Below are 15733 nucleotides of genomic sequence, written 5' to 3'. Positions count from 1 at the left end.
TGTAGCTTTTCTTTCTGAGCTTTATCTACGCCTTTGTATGATTGCTTCAATGTGTTCCATGCTTCTTTTACACTTTTGGCATTTGCTATTTTGTCAAACACCATATAATCTACTCATTGATGAATTTGAGATAACGCCAATTGATCTCTCCTCTGTTGGACAACTTCTGCTCCTTCTTGTAAACCTAGTTCAACGAAATTTCACAAGTTCTGGGCCTTCAAATGGGTAGACATCAAAGTCTCCCAATGACTATAATCAAGTTTTTCATCTAATTTGGGACCAGACCACATAATATTAAAAGTGTTTGTCATACCAACTCTATGAATGAACAATTATAGGAGAAATCTCTCATATCTCAAAAACTCTTAAACACCAGGCGCTAGATTAACCAGTTTTAATATCAAACATAAGTATAATACCTACACTTTATTGATCCCAAGATTACTCACTCACATAGATGGCACTGCCAAATTTTTCATCTCTCTAATTCACTAACACTCATAAAATTAAAACACAAGAACACTTTTCAATTCTCAAGATACATTTTTCATTTCATAGAATATTCTTATAGTACATGAGTTTAAGCATATTTATAGGCAACTACTTAATCAAGACAATATTTAATAATTGCTAAGAATCAAAGGCAGATTATAAAGCCAGCTAATCTTGTATTGCTATTTTTAGATACAGGGCTGCTACACATCCATATAACCATATAACCATATAGGCCCAAGCCCAAATTGCTTCAAGCGCATTAAATACAGAGTGAGAAACAGGCGCCACAAAAAAAACTCTCATTTCCCATTCGCGCTTCATTATGAATGAACGTTACATCTTCAACACGAAACCAATACACTACAACACTCATTCTCTTCGAATCTCTCTGAACATCACTCAAAGTTCAATCACATTCTTTGCGGAAACCACCACTGCAAATGAATCGGAAGAAGATTTTGCAAGCAACAACCAAAAATAAACGAAAACAGCAACAAAGAGTACAAAAGGTATGAGAAAACTACTGTTCATTTAAAATCTTACAATGTCGTGTTTCGCCTAGTTTCATTTTAGTTTTACTGGTTTGATTTGCTTCGTTTACTGGATTGAACTATTGTGAATTATTTTTACAGTATAACTAGGGGTTTAAGATATAGTTGCTTGTTCTTATTGGTTTGGATAGTTTAACTAGACCTCTATTACTATCTTCAGTACTTATTTTCCATTGAACAACACTATTCTTATTGATTGAAAATTGATAATGATTTATTAACCACATGAACATTTTCGGTTCGGTGGCCTTCGTGATTTTGGTTCTGTGCATGAAGAATTTTCTGTTCGGTGGGTTGTGGCAGATTAATTAACTTGATTAAGATACACATGCATGTGATTGATGTATTGAATGAGTTTTGTTTAAGACAATTGACATTAGAGACAACTCTTTCACTTTGATAAGACATACTACTCTAATAATATTCTTGTTGATTGAAAGTTGATCATCCTTTATTAACCACATGAACATTTTTCGGTTCGATAGCCTTTTTTATTTCGGTTCTATGCATGAAGGATTTTCGGTTCGGTGGGTTATGGCATTTTAATTGACTTTTTTAACATACACATGCTTGTGGTTGTTGATGTATTAAATGAGTTTTGTTTAGGACAATTGACATTAGAGACAACTCTTCAACTTTGATAAGCTATTCTACTGTAATAGTATTCTTGTTGATTGAAAGTTGATCATCCTTTGTTAACCACATGAACATTTTTCGATTCGGTGGCCTTTTTTATTTTGGTTCTGTGCATGAAAAATTTTCGGTTCGGTGGGTAGTGGCATTTTAATTGACTTGTTTAACATACACATGCTTGTGGTTGTTGATGTATTGAATTAGTTTTGTTTAGGACAATTGACATTAGAGACAACTCTTTAACTTTGATAAGCCATACTACTGTAATAGTATTCTTGTTGATTGAAAGTTAATCATCCTTTATTAACCACATGAACATTTTTCGGTTCGGTAGCCTTTTTTATTTTGGTTCTGTGCATGAAGGATTTTCAGTTCGGTGAGTTGTGGCATTTTAATTGACTTGTTTAACATACACATGCTTGTGGTTGTTGATGTATTGGATGAGTTTTGTTTAGAACAATTGATATTAGAGACAACTCTTTCACTTTGATATGCCATACTACTGTAATAGTATTCTTGTTGATTGAAAGCTGATCATCCTTTATTAACCACATGAACATTTTTCGGTTCAGTAGCCTTTTTTATTTTGGTTCTATGCATGAAGGATTTTCAGCTCGGTGGGTTGTGGCATTTTAATTGACTTGTTTAACATACACATGCTTGTGGTTGTTGATGTATTGAATGAGTTTTGTTTAGGACAATTGACATTAGAGACAACTCTTTCACTTTGATAAGCCATGCTACTGTAATAGTATTTTTGTTGATTGAAAGTTGATCATCCTTTATTAACCACATGAACATTTTTTGGTTCGATAGCCTTTTTTATTTTGGTTCTGTGCATGAAGAATTTTCGGTTCGGTGGGTTGTGGTATTTTAATTGACTTGTTTAACATACACATGCTTGTGGTTGTTGATGTATTGAATGAGTTTTGTTTAGGACAATTGACATTGGAGACAACTCTTTCACTTTGATAAACCATACTACTGTAATAGTATTCTTGTTGATTGAAAGTTAATCATCCTTTATTAACCACATGAACATTTTTCGGTTCGGTAGTCTTTTTTATTTTGGTTCTGTGCATGAAGGGTTTTTGGTTCGGTGGGTTGTGGCATTTTAATTTACTTGTTTAATATATACATGCTTGTGCTTGTTGATATATTGAATGAAATATTGACCAAAATTTTTTATTACAGCAAAACACAACAAGAAAATGGCAATAATAAAGGAGAATGCACATTATAACGTAAGTTGATTAAATATATTTATCCACTTTCATTTGAATAATATGTATTTTGTATTATAAATATATCCTCACATTCTTTTTCAAAACTTGCAGAAAACTCTCTATTGCAGATGCCATGCAAAGGCAATAGCAACAGTGTACAGGGAAATGAGTCAAGAAAAGGAAGATATGGTGGAAGAAATAGGATTTGGTAGTCTGGCACATGTGCCAGAAATGAACATCTCTAATACACTGTTAATAGAATTGCTTGATCGGTTTGATGTAGAGAGAGGATGCCTGAAAACTCTACAGGGGACAATATACATAAATCCTCAAAAAGTAGCAGCTGCCTTCGGCATAACCAACGGAGATAATATATTTTCCACTTACTGCTTATTTTCAGTTCATTGATGTTTGGAAAATTAAATTGACCATTTTTGTCTTATTTTTGCTATTAAAATATTGAAGGGAATCTTTTTTCCTGAAAAAGTTTATCACAACAAGCTGAATTCAGCAAACAAGAAAATATTTGACAGCGTCAAAAATATTTTCATGGCAACTTTGGCAAGGAATGTGCTAGATATGAGTGTAGAAGGGGAGGAGAACCGGAAAAAATTCAAAAGGACTTTTGTTGTCTTCGTACAAAAGTGCTTCTTGCTCCCCACAACAGTAAGTGTGGCCTCCCCAATCCACAAACCACCAATCTTTCATGTGGTCAACATTAGAAAATGGGATTGGGCAAAGCATGTTCTCAACTTCTTAATGAAAGGAGTTGAAAACAAGAGAGAAGGGAAGAAACAGTCTGTTGATGACTGTGTTTTTGTATTAATGTTGATATACTTTCATGAAACAAAGTTCTCCCACCCGTTTGCACCTGATGCTCCCCCTGCACCATGGGTGGCCCATTGGACAAGGGAAATGATCATTGAACAGATTGCATCCGAAACAACACAACCCATTGGTAAATACTCTACTAAAATTTTCCAAAAAATTTGCTTTGAAATGCTTTTAGGTTATAATTAAATTATTTGTCCTACTTGCAATTGTTAGTTTGTTCATTTGAATATTTCTGCATTAAGAAACATTTTTCTTGATGAATAAATAGTTGTCATGTACTATTCACCGTATGAATATTTTTCGGTTCGGTAGGATTACTTCGGTTCGGTAGGATTACTTCATTAAGGGTTTGTCTTCAAAGTTGAAGATATCTTTGATTTTCACCTCCCCTCTCTAAAGCATACAATTAGTTGATTCTTAATCTTGTCTCCGTCCCTAGTCATGTTCCTGATTTTGGTAGAAAAACCGGCAAGTTTGGAATAATGTCTGTAGAACTTTCCACCTTCTTCTAGTGTCTTGAAAATCATTCCCACCTTTGGGGCAAATTTTTTATCCACAACACAGCTGGTCTGCATGGTGAACCGAAGTCTTAATTATGGTGAACCAAAATCTTAATTACGGTGAAACAATTATATAGTACTTAGGAATGAAAACAGAACATATTGGTCTAATTTTTGTTAGACTCCTTTCTGCGTACCGAACTGAAAACATGAACGTGATGAACCACCTCTTTAGTATTTACCGAATCGAAAAGTTACTCAAATTTAGTCAGAGTTACTCACAGTTACTGACACTCGCAATTACTCACAGTTACATATTATTAATTCAATTGAATTCAATTCAGATGTAGATAACCTCAGTCCATTCAATTCACTTCAAATAAAATTAGTAATTTCATTCAATTAAATTCGATTCAGAATTCAATAATCCAAACCTCATCAAATTGATGCGTTTCAGAAGAATCATCCAAATCACAGTCATTCAACTGATTTGAAGTTGATTCATTCATTATTTCAATTCGAAAGTGCAAATCGAAGAAGAAAACGAAGAAGACGATGAACAACAAAACTTATTGCGTTGAATCAATCCAAATCCATAATGCAGAGAAGAAAAATGTGAAAAAGGAGAACAACGAATTTAATTAGTTTAAAGAATAAGAAGGAGAACAGGAAGAACGCGAAAGAGGTTTACGTTGTATGAGAAAGTTTACGTTGAGAAATGTTGATAAAACAAAATAAGAATTCGTTATATAGGTTATAAATGGCGCGTGTAAAACAAACGGGAATGTGGGGCGTGGGGTGAAAGTTAATTACATGGATACCATTCATGTAATTTTTACATGAACGTAGAGCTTTTCCTTTTTAGATAATACCACTTGCTTGATATCTTCGTAGCTTTGTAATTGGATAATGACGGTGACAACAAATTAATTATAGTGCATGTTGATGAATATTGTGGAGTCTTTTATGTTAAAATAAACTTATGCAAGTTAATAGTACAAAAAATTTATAGAATCTTAGTGATTAACCATAAACTTATAACTACTTTAAATTCAAATTGAATTTTGCTTTTTGACTTTCTAAACTTACTTGCATACAATTTGATTTAATTTTCTAACAGCTCAGGACTATGTTACTAATATTTACATTGCTTGGGTATATTTGTTCTATCATATGATATTTCACCACCAAAGTAATTGATCGACATTTTTTCACCGTAAGCTTCTTCCTGCTTCATAATATATTAATGGAAAAACTACCGAGTTATATATCAACACTGAGTTTTATTGAACACATTTTAATGAACTATAGTATATAATAATGATAAAATATATAAATATTCAATCTACATGCTTGAATTGACATACTCATAAAATTTCAATAAATTCATAGTTTGATTGGTTTCACCCTCATTTGCATCAACAATTTCATAATTGGTTCCAAATTATTTTTAACTTTCACTGTTATTTCATCTCATTTCAAGTCTTTATTGCCTCTAAATATATTTAAATCATGTTCTTCCTCTCCATTTAGTCAATTATTCAAAGTCAGCATAGAATTTCATGATTAACGTATAGTTGAGTCTGTTGATACGTGATAAATTAAAAACATTTTTTACATATTGACTTCATCAATGTATTGTCTAAAACTATATAAACCCGTACCATATATATACTAACACTACCTATCTTGTTCATCCTTAAGAATTCGAGAATATATGTTTTTGACAAAGTCCATTCTACTACAACTATCCAAACAAAATTGTGGATGGACAAAGCTTGGATTTTCACATACAAATCTTACACTCTAAACTTATATGTGTTTGATATAATTTCACCATTACATTACTGTTGTTATTATTATCATTACTTTTCTATTTATTACTGAGCTTTATTTTTATTATTACTATAAATACCATGGTCTTCGTCCTTTTTGGGTTACTATAGAGTGTAGAATTGTAGATTGCATTATTTGTAGAGGTAGAATAAGGAAACTTTCTAAACATAAGACACCTTACTCCATTAGCAGTTCCCTGACAACACGTTAGTTATTTCTAGAATTGGAAATAGATGGTAGGTAGTAACTCTTATCTAAATCAATGACATTTGATGTCACCGTGGGACCTTCATAACGAAGTTATGGGGCAAGTGGGTGAATCTTCAAAGTTCAAACTGACATATTTCGGCCTAAAATTGAGTGCTTACTTGTCACAAATCAGTACAGTACTGCATATCACACGTCGACTGCCGTCTGCACTTCGCCTTGGTACGTTGATATATATATATATTTTTGGAAGCATTTCAAGTGCACCGGTGCACCGGGAGTACCGGTGCACCAATTGTTTTAACCGTTGATCTGAATTATAAAAAATATATATAATATATATTAATTGAAATCAACAGTTAAAACAACTAGTACACCGGTGCTTCCTGGAACACTTGAAATGTTTCCTATATTTTTATAGCTGATGAATTATGAAGGCGGAGCTTTAATTTGAAACAATACTTGACTTGTCACCCGTGTGACCTCACATGGTCATAGATTCAATAGGCAGAAAGTAATGATGCATTTGTCAGATTAATCTGCTTATATTACATCATCTGGTATCGTTTTTGTATCAATCATTCCCAACCGAATCTTAGTCTCATCACTTCATTGATTTCATCTCATCCTACTATAAACAAAGCCAATTGCTGTATTTGATGTATTTCAGAGTTGAGTGCTATATACAAACTTTTGAGAACTATATAATCTAGGTTGAACCTACATCCCAGAACCACCCTTGGCACCTTGTTCTCTTCCCAATTTATTTATTTTCCTGTTCTACACCAAGTCTAACACCTCATACTCATACAAATTATTATAACATCATACGAACATCTTACACCAAAAGACTACATGCTGGTATTTATATTTTGTATCACGTTCATCTTTCATTCAACAAATTTAAGTAGAAAATTAAACATCAAAATCATAATACAATGAAGGTGTGATGTTCAGTTAAAAAAAATATTTATTTATTTATTTCTAACATAGGACTTACCAAAATTTAATTTTCATTGAATAATTTTCTAAGGACCAAAATTTACAGGATAACAACTTAGAAACCCTAGATACTATTTACTGCTGGGGCACCCAAGTATCAAACATCACAGGTACTAGGTAAAATTCAGTCTGTTCTTTCCCTTGATTTTGTACAAGATACACCAAAGTTCACATAATTATACTGGTCAGATCCTACATTCTTAGTGTCAGTTTTCCTAAAACTACTGCTGCTCCTACTTGTATCTAATTTCCTATGCTCTACAGATGTATACTCAGGATTCAAAAGAAAAGCACCTTCTCCTCTCCTTTCAAGATCCAGAGGTTGGCCCCTGTACAAAAGACCATCTTTCTGTATTCTTGGACTGGCTGGAGGTGGCCGCAGCACAGCTGTATCTGGTAAAACTGAGTCGTACGGGCCCATGTCTGAAAGTGGCAAATGTCCAGAGTTCGAGGGAGAAGATGATGTTGAAGAGTACGGGTCAGAATCAGGAGTCCTCAACGAGTTACCACGCCCCGAATCACGGAAAATATACTCAGCAAAATCTTCATTACTGGTTGAATCGTGGGTGCTATCGGTACTGCAAGAACCTTCATCGGAATTGTTGCTGAAAAGAGATGAATTATCACTCATGTCGTCTTCCAAAACCCTTCTTATGTGGTAAAACTTTGAATAGAGGGTGTCTAACTTGGCAGCACCATCCCTACTAGTCATGCGTTCAGAGGCACCAGAATCAGAAGGTACATGTCTTGATTTCATTATAAAAGCTTTTCCATGGACTTTGTTTTTTGAATCGGATACTATCCTGCTTCTGATTAATTTTGGGGCCCTCGGTGAGCACCTACAAAGTGGTTCAACAAGTCAGATAAGCCGATGATGTAATCGAATGAAAGAGGCCTCAACACAAAAAGGAGAAATATGATATTGCCCAAACAAGAGAAAGTCAGACATGATACCTTGCATAAAAAAGCATGTAAGCCCCCTCCTTCAAGACTTTGTCCAATTCAACAGCTGTCACCTGCAAAACATAGATGATAGTTAGGTGAGTTTAGCCTTATGGGTAACACAGTAACAACTACAATGAAAATAAAAACATCAGACAAGGTAAAATTTGATGAACATACAGCTTGATATATATATATATATATATATACACACACACACATCAATCTTGTGATCTAGGAAATACGCCTAAAATAGTCTTTCATGCTATCCATATGATGATGGAATCAAGATTTGATGCATTAAAGGTTTTCAAATTTCCTTCTGTTCTGATGTGTTTACAGACAGCTCAAACTCTCAAGAGACTGAACCCACTTTGGTAGGAATAACCTTTCAACTGACTTTGTTGGTGTTCCAAGATTTCATCTAAATTTCAATGTTCATCTATGTAGGTGAAAACCTTGAACATCTTGAGGAGCTTGAGCTCCCAAAAGAGTCAAGAGTCAAGACTTACTAACACACCTGTAAATAAATGTCCCACCAACAGCAAAAAGAGACAAGAAGCAACTTGAAAGCATGTTCATCCAAAGAAACTGATAGTTTTAACTGAAGAAAGGGCTAGAGGGAACATTTTGGCTAGAAGAGATTTCATTCAAGGACCTCTGTAGCCTGCCTCAAAATTTGCTAACCTGGCATAGTGTCACTACTATTAATTATATCATGGTGTTATCACGCCAAGGGAAATCCTCAGTTTGAAGACATGTTCACACATTGAATTAGACAACTTCAGCTCTTAAGAAAGGGATTTGGTGAGCTAATTGCACAAAGGAGTTTCCATCTATTGATCTCTGCCCTGAATACAAACCTTTATGGTTTGCCAACCTAGCATAACGCTATTATTTGTAGCTCAATTGTGCTATTGTTAAGATCTTTGTTTGGACCATACATAATAAAATATTATAATTAATGATGACAAAATATTCTTTCTCAAGTTTTTTCCACCCTTTTAGTGTGATCTTTCTTAAGTTATCTTTCACCAAATAAACAGTTTATGTAAAAAAAAAAAAAAAAAAAAAAAAAAAAAAAAAAAAAAAAAGATTTTAAGTCGAACACATCTCCACGATACTACTTCAGCTAATGAGCATATATTATTATAAGACCATGAGCTAGTTAAGGAAATCAAAATCCTGCAAAATTAATTTAAGAAACAAAGAAATCTTGGAGCAGATATGCATAAATGGAAACTGATACATACCACACTATCGTCAACCTTGAACCACTTATTTTGGAAATTCTTCACATAGCACACATAGTGACCAGAAAAGGCAGCATTCATGATATCCAAATGAACAACTACCCCGTACAGCCTGTATATAGGTGATCTATCACTAGTCCCACTCATGAAAGGTGCAAAGTTGAGTATTTCAGGAAACTGAATAGGCTTATTGAGCTTCCCAAATTTTCCAGACTGCAAGAAATATGTGAAAATTGTTAGACCAGCTTACAGAATGGGCTATAAAATCTTGTTGAATCTAAACGGACTACCTGAAATCTCTTTAATACAATTGTGAGAACATTAGGTGCTTCTGAAACTGTCAATTTCTTCTTGGCCTTCTCATAAGATTTACATCTGCTTAACATGGAGACATTTTATTCTGGTTAGCAATAAAGGAAGTCCTTCAAGTATAAAAATTGGCACATATTGCTCTTGATTCAATCCATTCCCAATCTGGAGTATCCAATTTTAAGAAATGCCAACACATTTCCAGAAAAGCGTTATTAGAAGTTGCTTCCAAACTCAAAATTCACTTCACTTATTCAAAGCCTCTAAACCCCCCAGCTTTCTTATACTGTTCCCAGGTTCCACTATCGAAGTCCTTCATCAGCATAAGATTGATTACAAAGCACACCTACACCATCATAACCTAATTTCTGATTGTTGCAAATTTTTAAATGTTAGTCCCTGTAGTTTTCCTTAGCAGGTATCAAGCCAAACATCTATTGCTATCCTGCATAGCTTTACTTATGACTGGGAAAATAAAAGCCAAGCAGAACTTCAAAATCAAAACCATTTACTTTTACACAACATTAAATCAAATACTAAGACATCAATGAAAATTTTCAAGAGTCTCTTAGAATATCAACGAACCTGACACAGTTGTACTTGTTCTCTCCATCTAGAGTTTCAGTGCTTGTAAAACGGCGAAGAGCCTCCTCCAAGGATGCTATATCCCCGCCTATCTCAACAGTCAGATCCATCATCCTTTCATGACGCTCAGATTTCCCTCCACATTCCATGCATTGTATCTGCAAATATAGTATTAGCTCTTCCAATGCTAGAGTTTAGATGATAAGAATAATGCACCATCTATTTTAAAGCCTTCGGACACTAATTGCATCAAGGACTAGGTAAGCTGCAAAAATTGTAACAAATAGTTGCACTCAAATGGAAAGATTACCTTTGATCGAAGGTAGCCTCCGAACGTTAGGCCCATTAAATTTGTCTCCTCTTTTAATGAGTCTGCATTAAACTCTGATTCCATAAGGAAAACAGATTGCATTGCCTCAATAGCATGCCTGTTAAATGTTACTTGCCTTATTAACTTGAGGTGAAATGGAAAACAAAAATTATGATATATATTACAAGGACTACAGATATAAGTAGCACCTTAGGAATTCATGTGCATCTTCTTCCTTTCCATTACCAAGTTGACTTCCAATACTTTGTAGTTTAGACAGTATGCCCACAGGTGATAGTGCAGATTTTGTTTCCTTGGATTTGAGAATCAAACTTTCAAGTTCACAGGCAAAACACAGTTTTTTATTTGCACCTGAAATTGACATGATGTATTAATTCCAAGAAACAGTTTTGTTCAAAAAATTATTCATGTAATAATTTCAAGGTGAAGGTGAAGTTGTAGTAGCATGCAGACATGATTTAGAATGAAGTCCTTGAAGCAAGTAAGCAGTTAGCGGTGGCGTAAATGCTAAGCACTGGAGTACAGCATTAGCATAACAACTGCAAAAAGAAAGGTGGTAACATTAAGAAAATGGAAAAGTGAATTCTACACACAGAAATATATGATGCTTAGGATATGGCTGCAAGAAAATAATAGACAACTGCATTATATGATAAAAATATATAAGTCCTTACACACAATACATCAATAATGTAGTTTAAAAAAGTAATAATAACAAAGAATAAAATCACTTCAAATTACCTGTTTCCACAATTTATAAGACCAAATGGTTGTAACTCCACTCTGTTCCAGTTATAAAGCTTAACAAATAAATCATATGGAAATAGAACCTGCAGCAACCAAGCATAGACCATATAAGACGACAATTACTTAAGACACGAAAACATGGAACAATTTACAGTATAAAAAATGGAAAATTTTGTACAAGGATGACCTGGTCACTATATCTTCTAGCAATATCACTCCCAACAGCCAATGATAAGTTTTGTGTCAAATTTGCTCCTTTAAACTGATCAACAACTTTTAGACTAGAGATTTTTGTCCCATTCTCAGAATTCAGAGAATCGCTAACACTCTGAGTTGAAGTTGCAGTACCAGATTGAATGCCATTACTTCGAGATTTCATATCATACTGTGAATGCTCTTTGGCTTTAGAGACCAATGTAGTACCATCCAATGCATGTGGAAGATATTTAATTTCAGCTGACTTCAAGGTGCTATCAGGGTTGTTCACAAAATGATTTGACACCTTGGAGCCAACAGATTGCAACTTTTGGATGCTTGAATCCCGTGAAAAACCTTCATTCTCTGAAGATGCCAATCCAGTACATGATGTTTCCTTCCTAGAAGACTTTGGAGGAGCATCATCAAAGTGGCGAGGTTGGGGGCCACTGTTATCATCATCTTTGATAACCTTCGAATCAAGTGTTTTATCCCAAAAACTGGATGACACTGTGGGAGACTCAATTGTTGGTCCCTTCCCCATATTCAAACCCAAGCTACCAGTTGTTGTGTGCTTATTTTCTTCTTTATTAAAACCAGGTCTAACTCTATTTAATTTTGACATTGAAGAAAAACCATCTGCTTCATCAACCAAACTAGCAAATTTAGGTGACAATGAAACGGCAACACCGATCCCGTTCTCAGTTTCAACGGAATCAGAATTTTCAAGGGTGGGATCAACAAAGATGAGTCCCTCCGTTCTCTCATGTTCATTTGATATGCTCTCACATACAGAGGAATCATCAGATGATTCACTGTTAGTATTGGAAGCCGAGAATCCAGAAAATGCAGAGTCCGTAATATTTCCCTCACCTAAAGACTCAACTCTTCTGTTATCATCCTTTCTAAATGAGCTTTCAGGAGACAAACTAGCCTCGGATGACAGAGGTTCCTCAGGGGATGTTTTATGCCCTATGCTCTCGATCTTAGACTTCTCATCATGGACTTCATGTGGCGCTGCAACCTTTTTGCCAAGATCACTTACCCGGTCATTAGTCTGGCAAATATTACTGGGAGGACGGCATTCATCTTTGTGACCTTGACGCCAGTGAACGATTTGACACTTACCAGAACTGAGACATAAAAGCAAATATAACTATCATATTCACATCAATCTACAGGAAAATATGAACAAACGAATATGCAGAGAAAAAAGAAAGGAATTGACAGCCCGATAACATTCAAAATTACAGTTCAAACATTCAACAAATTGTGCAAAAACATAAAACCCAAGAATAAGAAGAATGGCTCCTACAAGTGGCCATTAATTAAGAATTAAGAAATTAATATTTGCATTCCTCAAGCTAAAAAACGAAAACCAATCCTTGAGGCTTCCATGTATGGGGTCTACAAAGTCTCCAATGTATGCAATATTAACGTTACAGTTGAGCTAAGAATCACCTTCTAAACAAAAATATTTATAATAAAGCCTTTGTCTTCCAAACGGAGTCTACACACAAACACAAAAAGTCCTCAACTGCAATTATGTGCACATATCAAACTTCAGAAGTGATCTAGTTTAAATGCAAATTATGTAACAAGCTGAGCACTGCATGCCGGGCATCTGTCAGAAATCAGAATTTGCAATTTCTTCGTTGTAGCTACAAGCAAACTTAACATATTTTTCCTTATGGGGGTTTTGATACCATAGCATATCCACTCCACAAAAAAGCATCCCCACAACAGCATTATTTCATGCCGAGTGGAAGTTTGTCACAACGTTATTCAAACAATCAGACATTCAGACTATTTAACATGGAAAAGTAAATCGCACTTTGTCACAATCACCGCCTACAACTACAAACAGATAATTCACACATCAATGGAGCAAAATTTCAAATCACCGCATACAGCTACAAATCAATTAAAATCCAAGCCACGCACGGAAAATTCCCAAAAGCCTATCATAAAGAAAAATTTCATTTTAATCGCAGAAACAGAAAGAAGAAAAAATTGCACAATTTAGATTTTAGACAATAGAAAAATGATGCAGCGTACCAATAGTGAACCGCTTTGCAACGTGAACAGCGCGTCGTGGTGGGGCAGAAGCACACGGCACACTGATTGCTCTTCGCCGGAGCGGCAGAAGTGGGGACCGAAACGTCGGCCCCGTCAAAATACTGGTAAGTGGCCTCGCTCTCGGCCCTGGCGGCCTCCTCCGCCGCGAGGACGAGCAGCCTCCTGACCTCCTCCGACCTTGCCACCGCAAGCCGCCATTTGTGGCGGACCACTAACCCGATCGCCGGAAACACGAAGCAAACCAGCAGAACGAGGACCAGGCTCGGCGAAAACCCTAGATCCACGGTAACACGCATTTAAACGTAAAATAGGAACGAAAACGGGAGGAAAAACGGGAGGAGAGGAAGGCTTAGAAAGGGACTGCGTCGGGTGCCACCGCCGTGAGACGGCGGTGACGATGACGGAGATGACGATCGCGGTAAGGGTCTTTGGGAGATTGGGCTGTGAGGAAAGAGCGGGTGAAGTTAGCGAGAGAACAAGGCGAGCTTCGACGAGAGAGTGAAAGATGCATGTAGTGATCGATTTGAGAGGTAGCTTCCTCTCTGCTGATTCTGATTTTGGAACTGGAGAGAGAGAGGTGGGAGTGTTCTGTTTTGAAGGGGAACGTGTCGTTGATGATGAAGGTGGTGTGTTGGTCTAAGACATTAGGAAATGCTATTTTCAATGTTGTTTTTGTTTCGCAGTTTTTGTTCAGGTGGATGACATGAATTTACCATTTACGGGTTTCGATTTTTTGTGCCTTCCATTATATTTTTTATTTATATCTTAAAAATATATTTTAAAAGTATAATATTAATTTTTTATTTTTTATTATTTAATAGATTAGAAATATTAAAATATATATTTAATCTTTTTTGTAATACTCATAAAATATATTTTAAAACATATATTAAACAAATCTTATTTTTAATTCTATAATACTTTTATTTTTAGCACTTTCATTAGTACTCTTTAATGATTTTACGGTTTTAATATTTTTTAACAATTTTTTAATTCTTTTGTTTATCTTTTTTATTTTTACTGTTAATTCTGAATATCAGTGACTATTTTTCTTACTTTTATTGATAAAATTATCTTTTTTATTTTCATATTTTTTTGTAACATAGAATATAAAAAAAGAGATAAAACAGTAATAAAGAAATAAAAAAATGAGATACTTGAATGTTTGTTACAAATTGACTTGGAATTTAACACATGAGATTTAAGAAGGTACGAGAATAAGAGAATCTCGAGGGCTTTCTATTTTTCGATGATTTTAAACAAATGAGACCTTCAGTATTTATAGGCCTCAAATAATTACTATTTTGCCAATTTTTTACTATTTGTCGATAGTACTATATGCTTTTACTATTCTATCGATTTTTATTGTTTGTCGACAGTATTGATTATTTTTACTATTTTGCCGATATTCATTTTTTTTTACATCTCATATTATTATATTTTCACTAATTATTACATCTCAAAAGGATCTTGAGAATCCTAAAAATAATGAGCAGGTCTAGATTGCACTTCTTCATCTTCTCCTAGAGGCATAGCCTGAATGGCTGATAGGCGGATAAATGCCGGCCAAAAATTACCAAAAGTATTTTTTCAAATTAACGTTGACAGTACAGTCTTGACCAACGAGATTTTCGCTTATCGAATTTAAAATGTGTCACAAGTGAAATAAATAATCAGGAGTAAAATCCCGGGTCGTTTTCCCTAGGAGTTGACACAAGATGCGAATTATTGGTTAGGATTTTTTTGAAGATTTTTCGAGCTTGAGAACAAGGAAAATAAATAACTAGAAATTAAAGCAATGAATAATTAGCAAGAGTTGTAAAATAATCAATATAAAAAGCCTTGGTTAGGGGTGAGAATTGGAAATTCTATCCTTATTGTCTTTCCTAAGAGTGATAGTAAAAGTTTATTGCTCTCACTTAATTATCCTCTAACAAGTGAAGGAAAGTCAAGTGAAAGAATTAACTTTAGCCCACAAGTCCTAGTTACTTCATAGATAAGAACTAGA

The 15733-nt window shown here is 34.7% G+C and overlaps 1 protein-coding gene across 1 annotated transcript; it reads right to left on the bottom strand.

The window, feature by feature from the left end:
- Nucleotides 1–7265: 7265 nt before the first annotated feature.
- Nucleotides 7266–14376, bottom strand: LOC130940963 (ubiquitin carboxyl-terminal hydrolase 16-like). The gene is made up of 11 exons (XM_057869269.1): nt 13705–14376; nt 11639–12779; nt 11446–11534; nt 11158–11243; nt 10893–11055; nt 10684–10801; nt 10374–10531; nt 9770–9854; nt 9480–9692; nt 8239–8300; nt 7266–8123 (listed from the first exon to the last, which is right to left on the bottom strand). The coding sequence occupies exons 1-11, from the start codon at nt 14019–14021 to the stop codon at nt 7409–7411; spliced, it is 3147 nt and encodes a 1048-aa protein (XP_057725252.1). The 5' UTR covers nt 14022–14376; the 3' UTR covers nt 7266–7408.
- Between the last annotated feature and the right edge of the window lie 1357 nt (nt 14377–15733).

The sequence above is a fragment of the Arachis stenosperma genome, chromosome 7 (assembly GCF_014773155.1).
Source record: "Arachis stenosperma cultivar V10309 chromosome 7, arast.V10309.gnm1.PFL2, whole genome shotgun sequence".
NCBI classification, from domain to species: Eukaryota; Viridiplantae; Streptophyta; class Magnoliopsida; order Fabales; family Fabaceae; genus Arachis; species Arachis stenosperma.
The sequence above is the reverse complement of the archived record's forward strand: the minus strand, read 5'-3'. Positions and strand labels throughout refer to the sequence as shown.

What these genes read in the sequence shown, in the direction of transcription:
- LOC130940963 (XM_057869269.1), bottom strand. Translation starts at nt 14,021, where the DNA reads ATGCGTGTTACCGTGGATCTAGGGTTTTCGCCGAGCCTGGTCCTCGTT. An exon ending in TCAAGGTTGACGATAGTGTG is followed by an intron (nt 8,301 to 9,479) that starts GTATGTATCAGT and finishes TATGTTTTGCAG; the next exon opens with GTGACAGCTGTTGAATTGGA. An exon ending in TACATGCTTTTTTATGCAAG is followed by an intron (nt 8,124 to 8,238) that starts GTATCATGTCTG and finishes ACCACTTTGTAG; the next exon opens with GTGCTCACCGAGGGCCCCAA.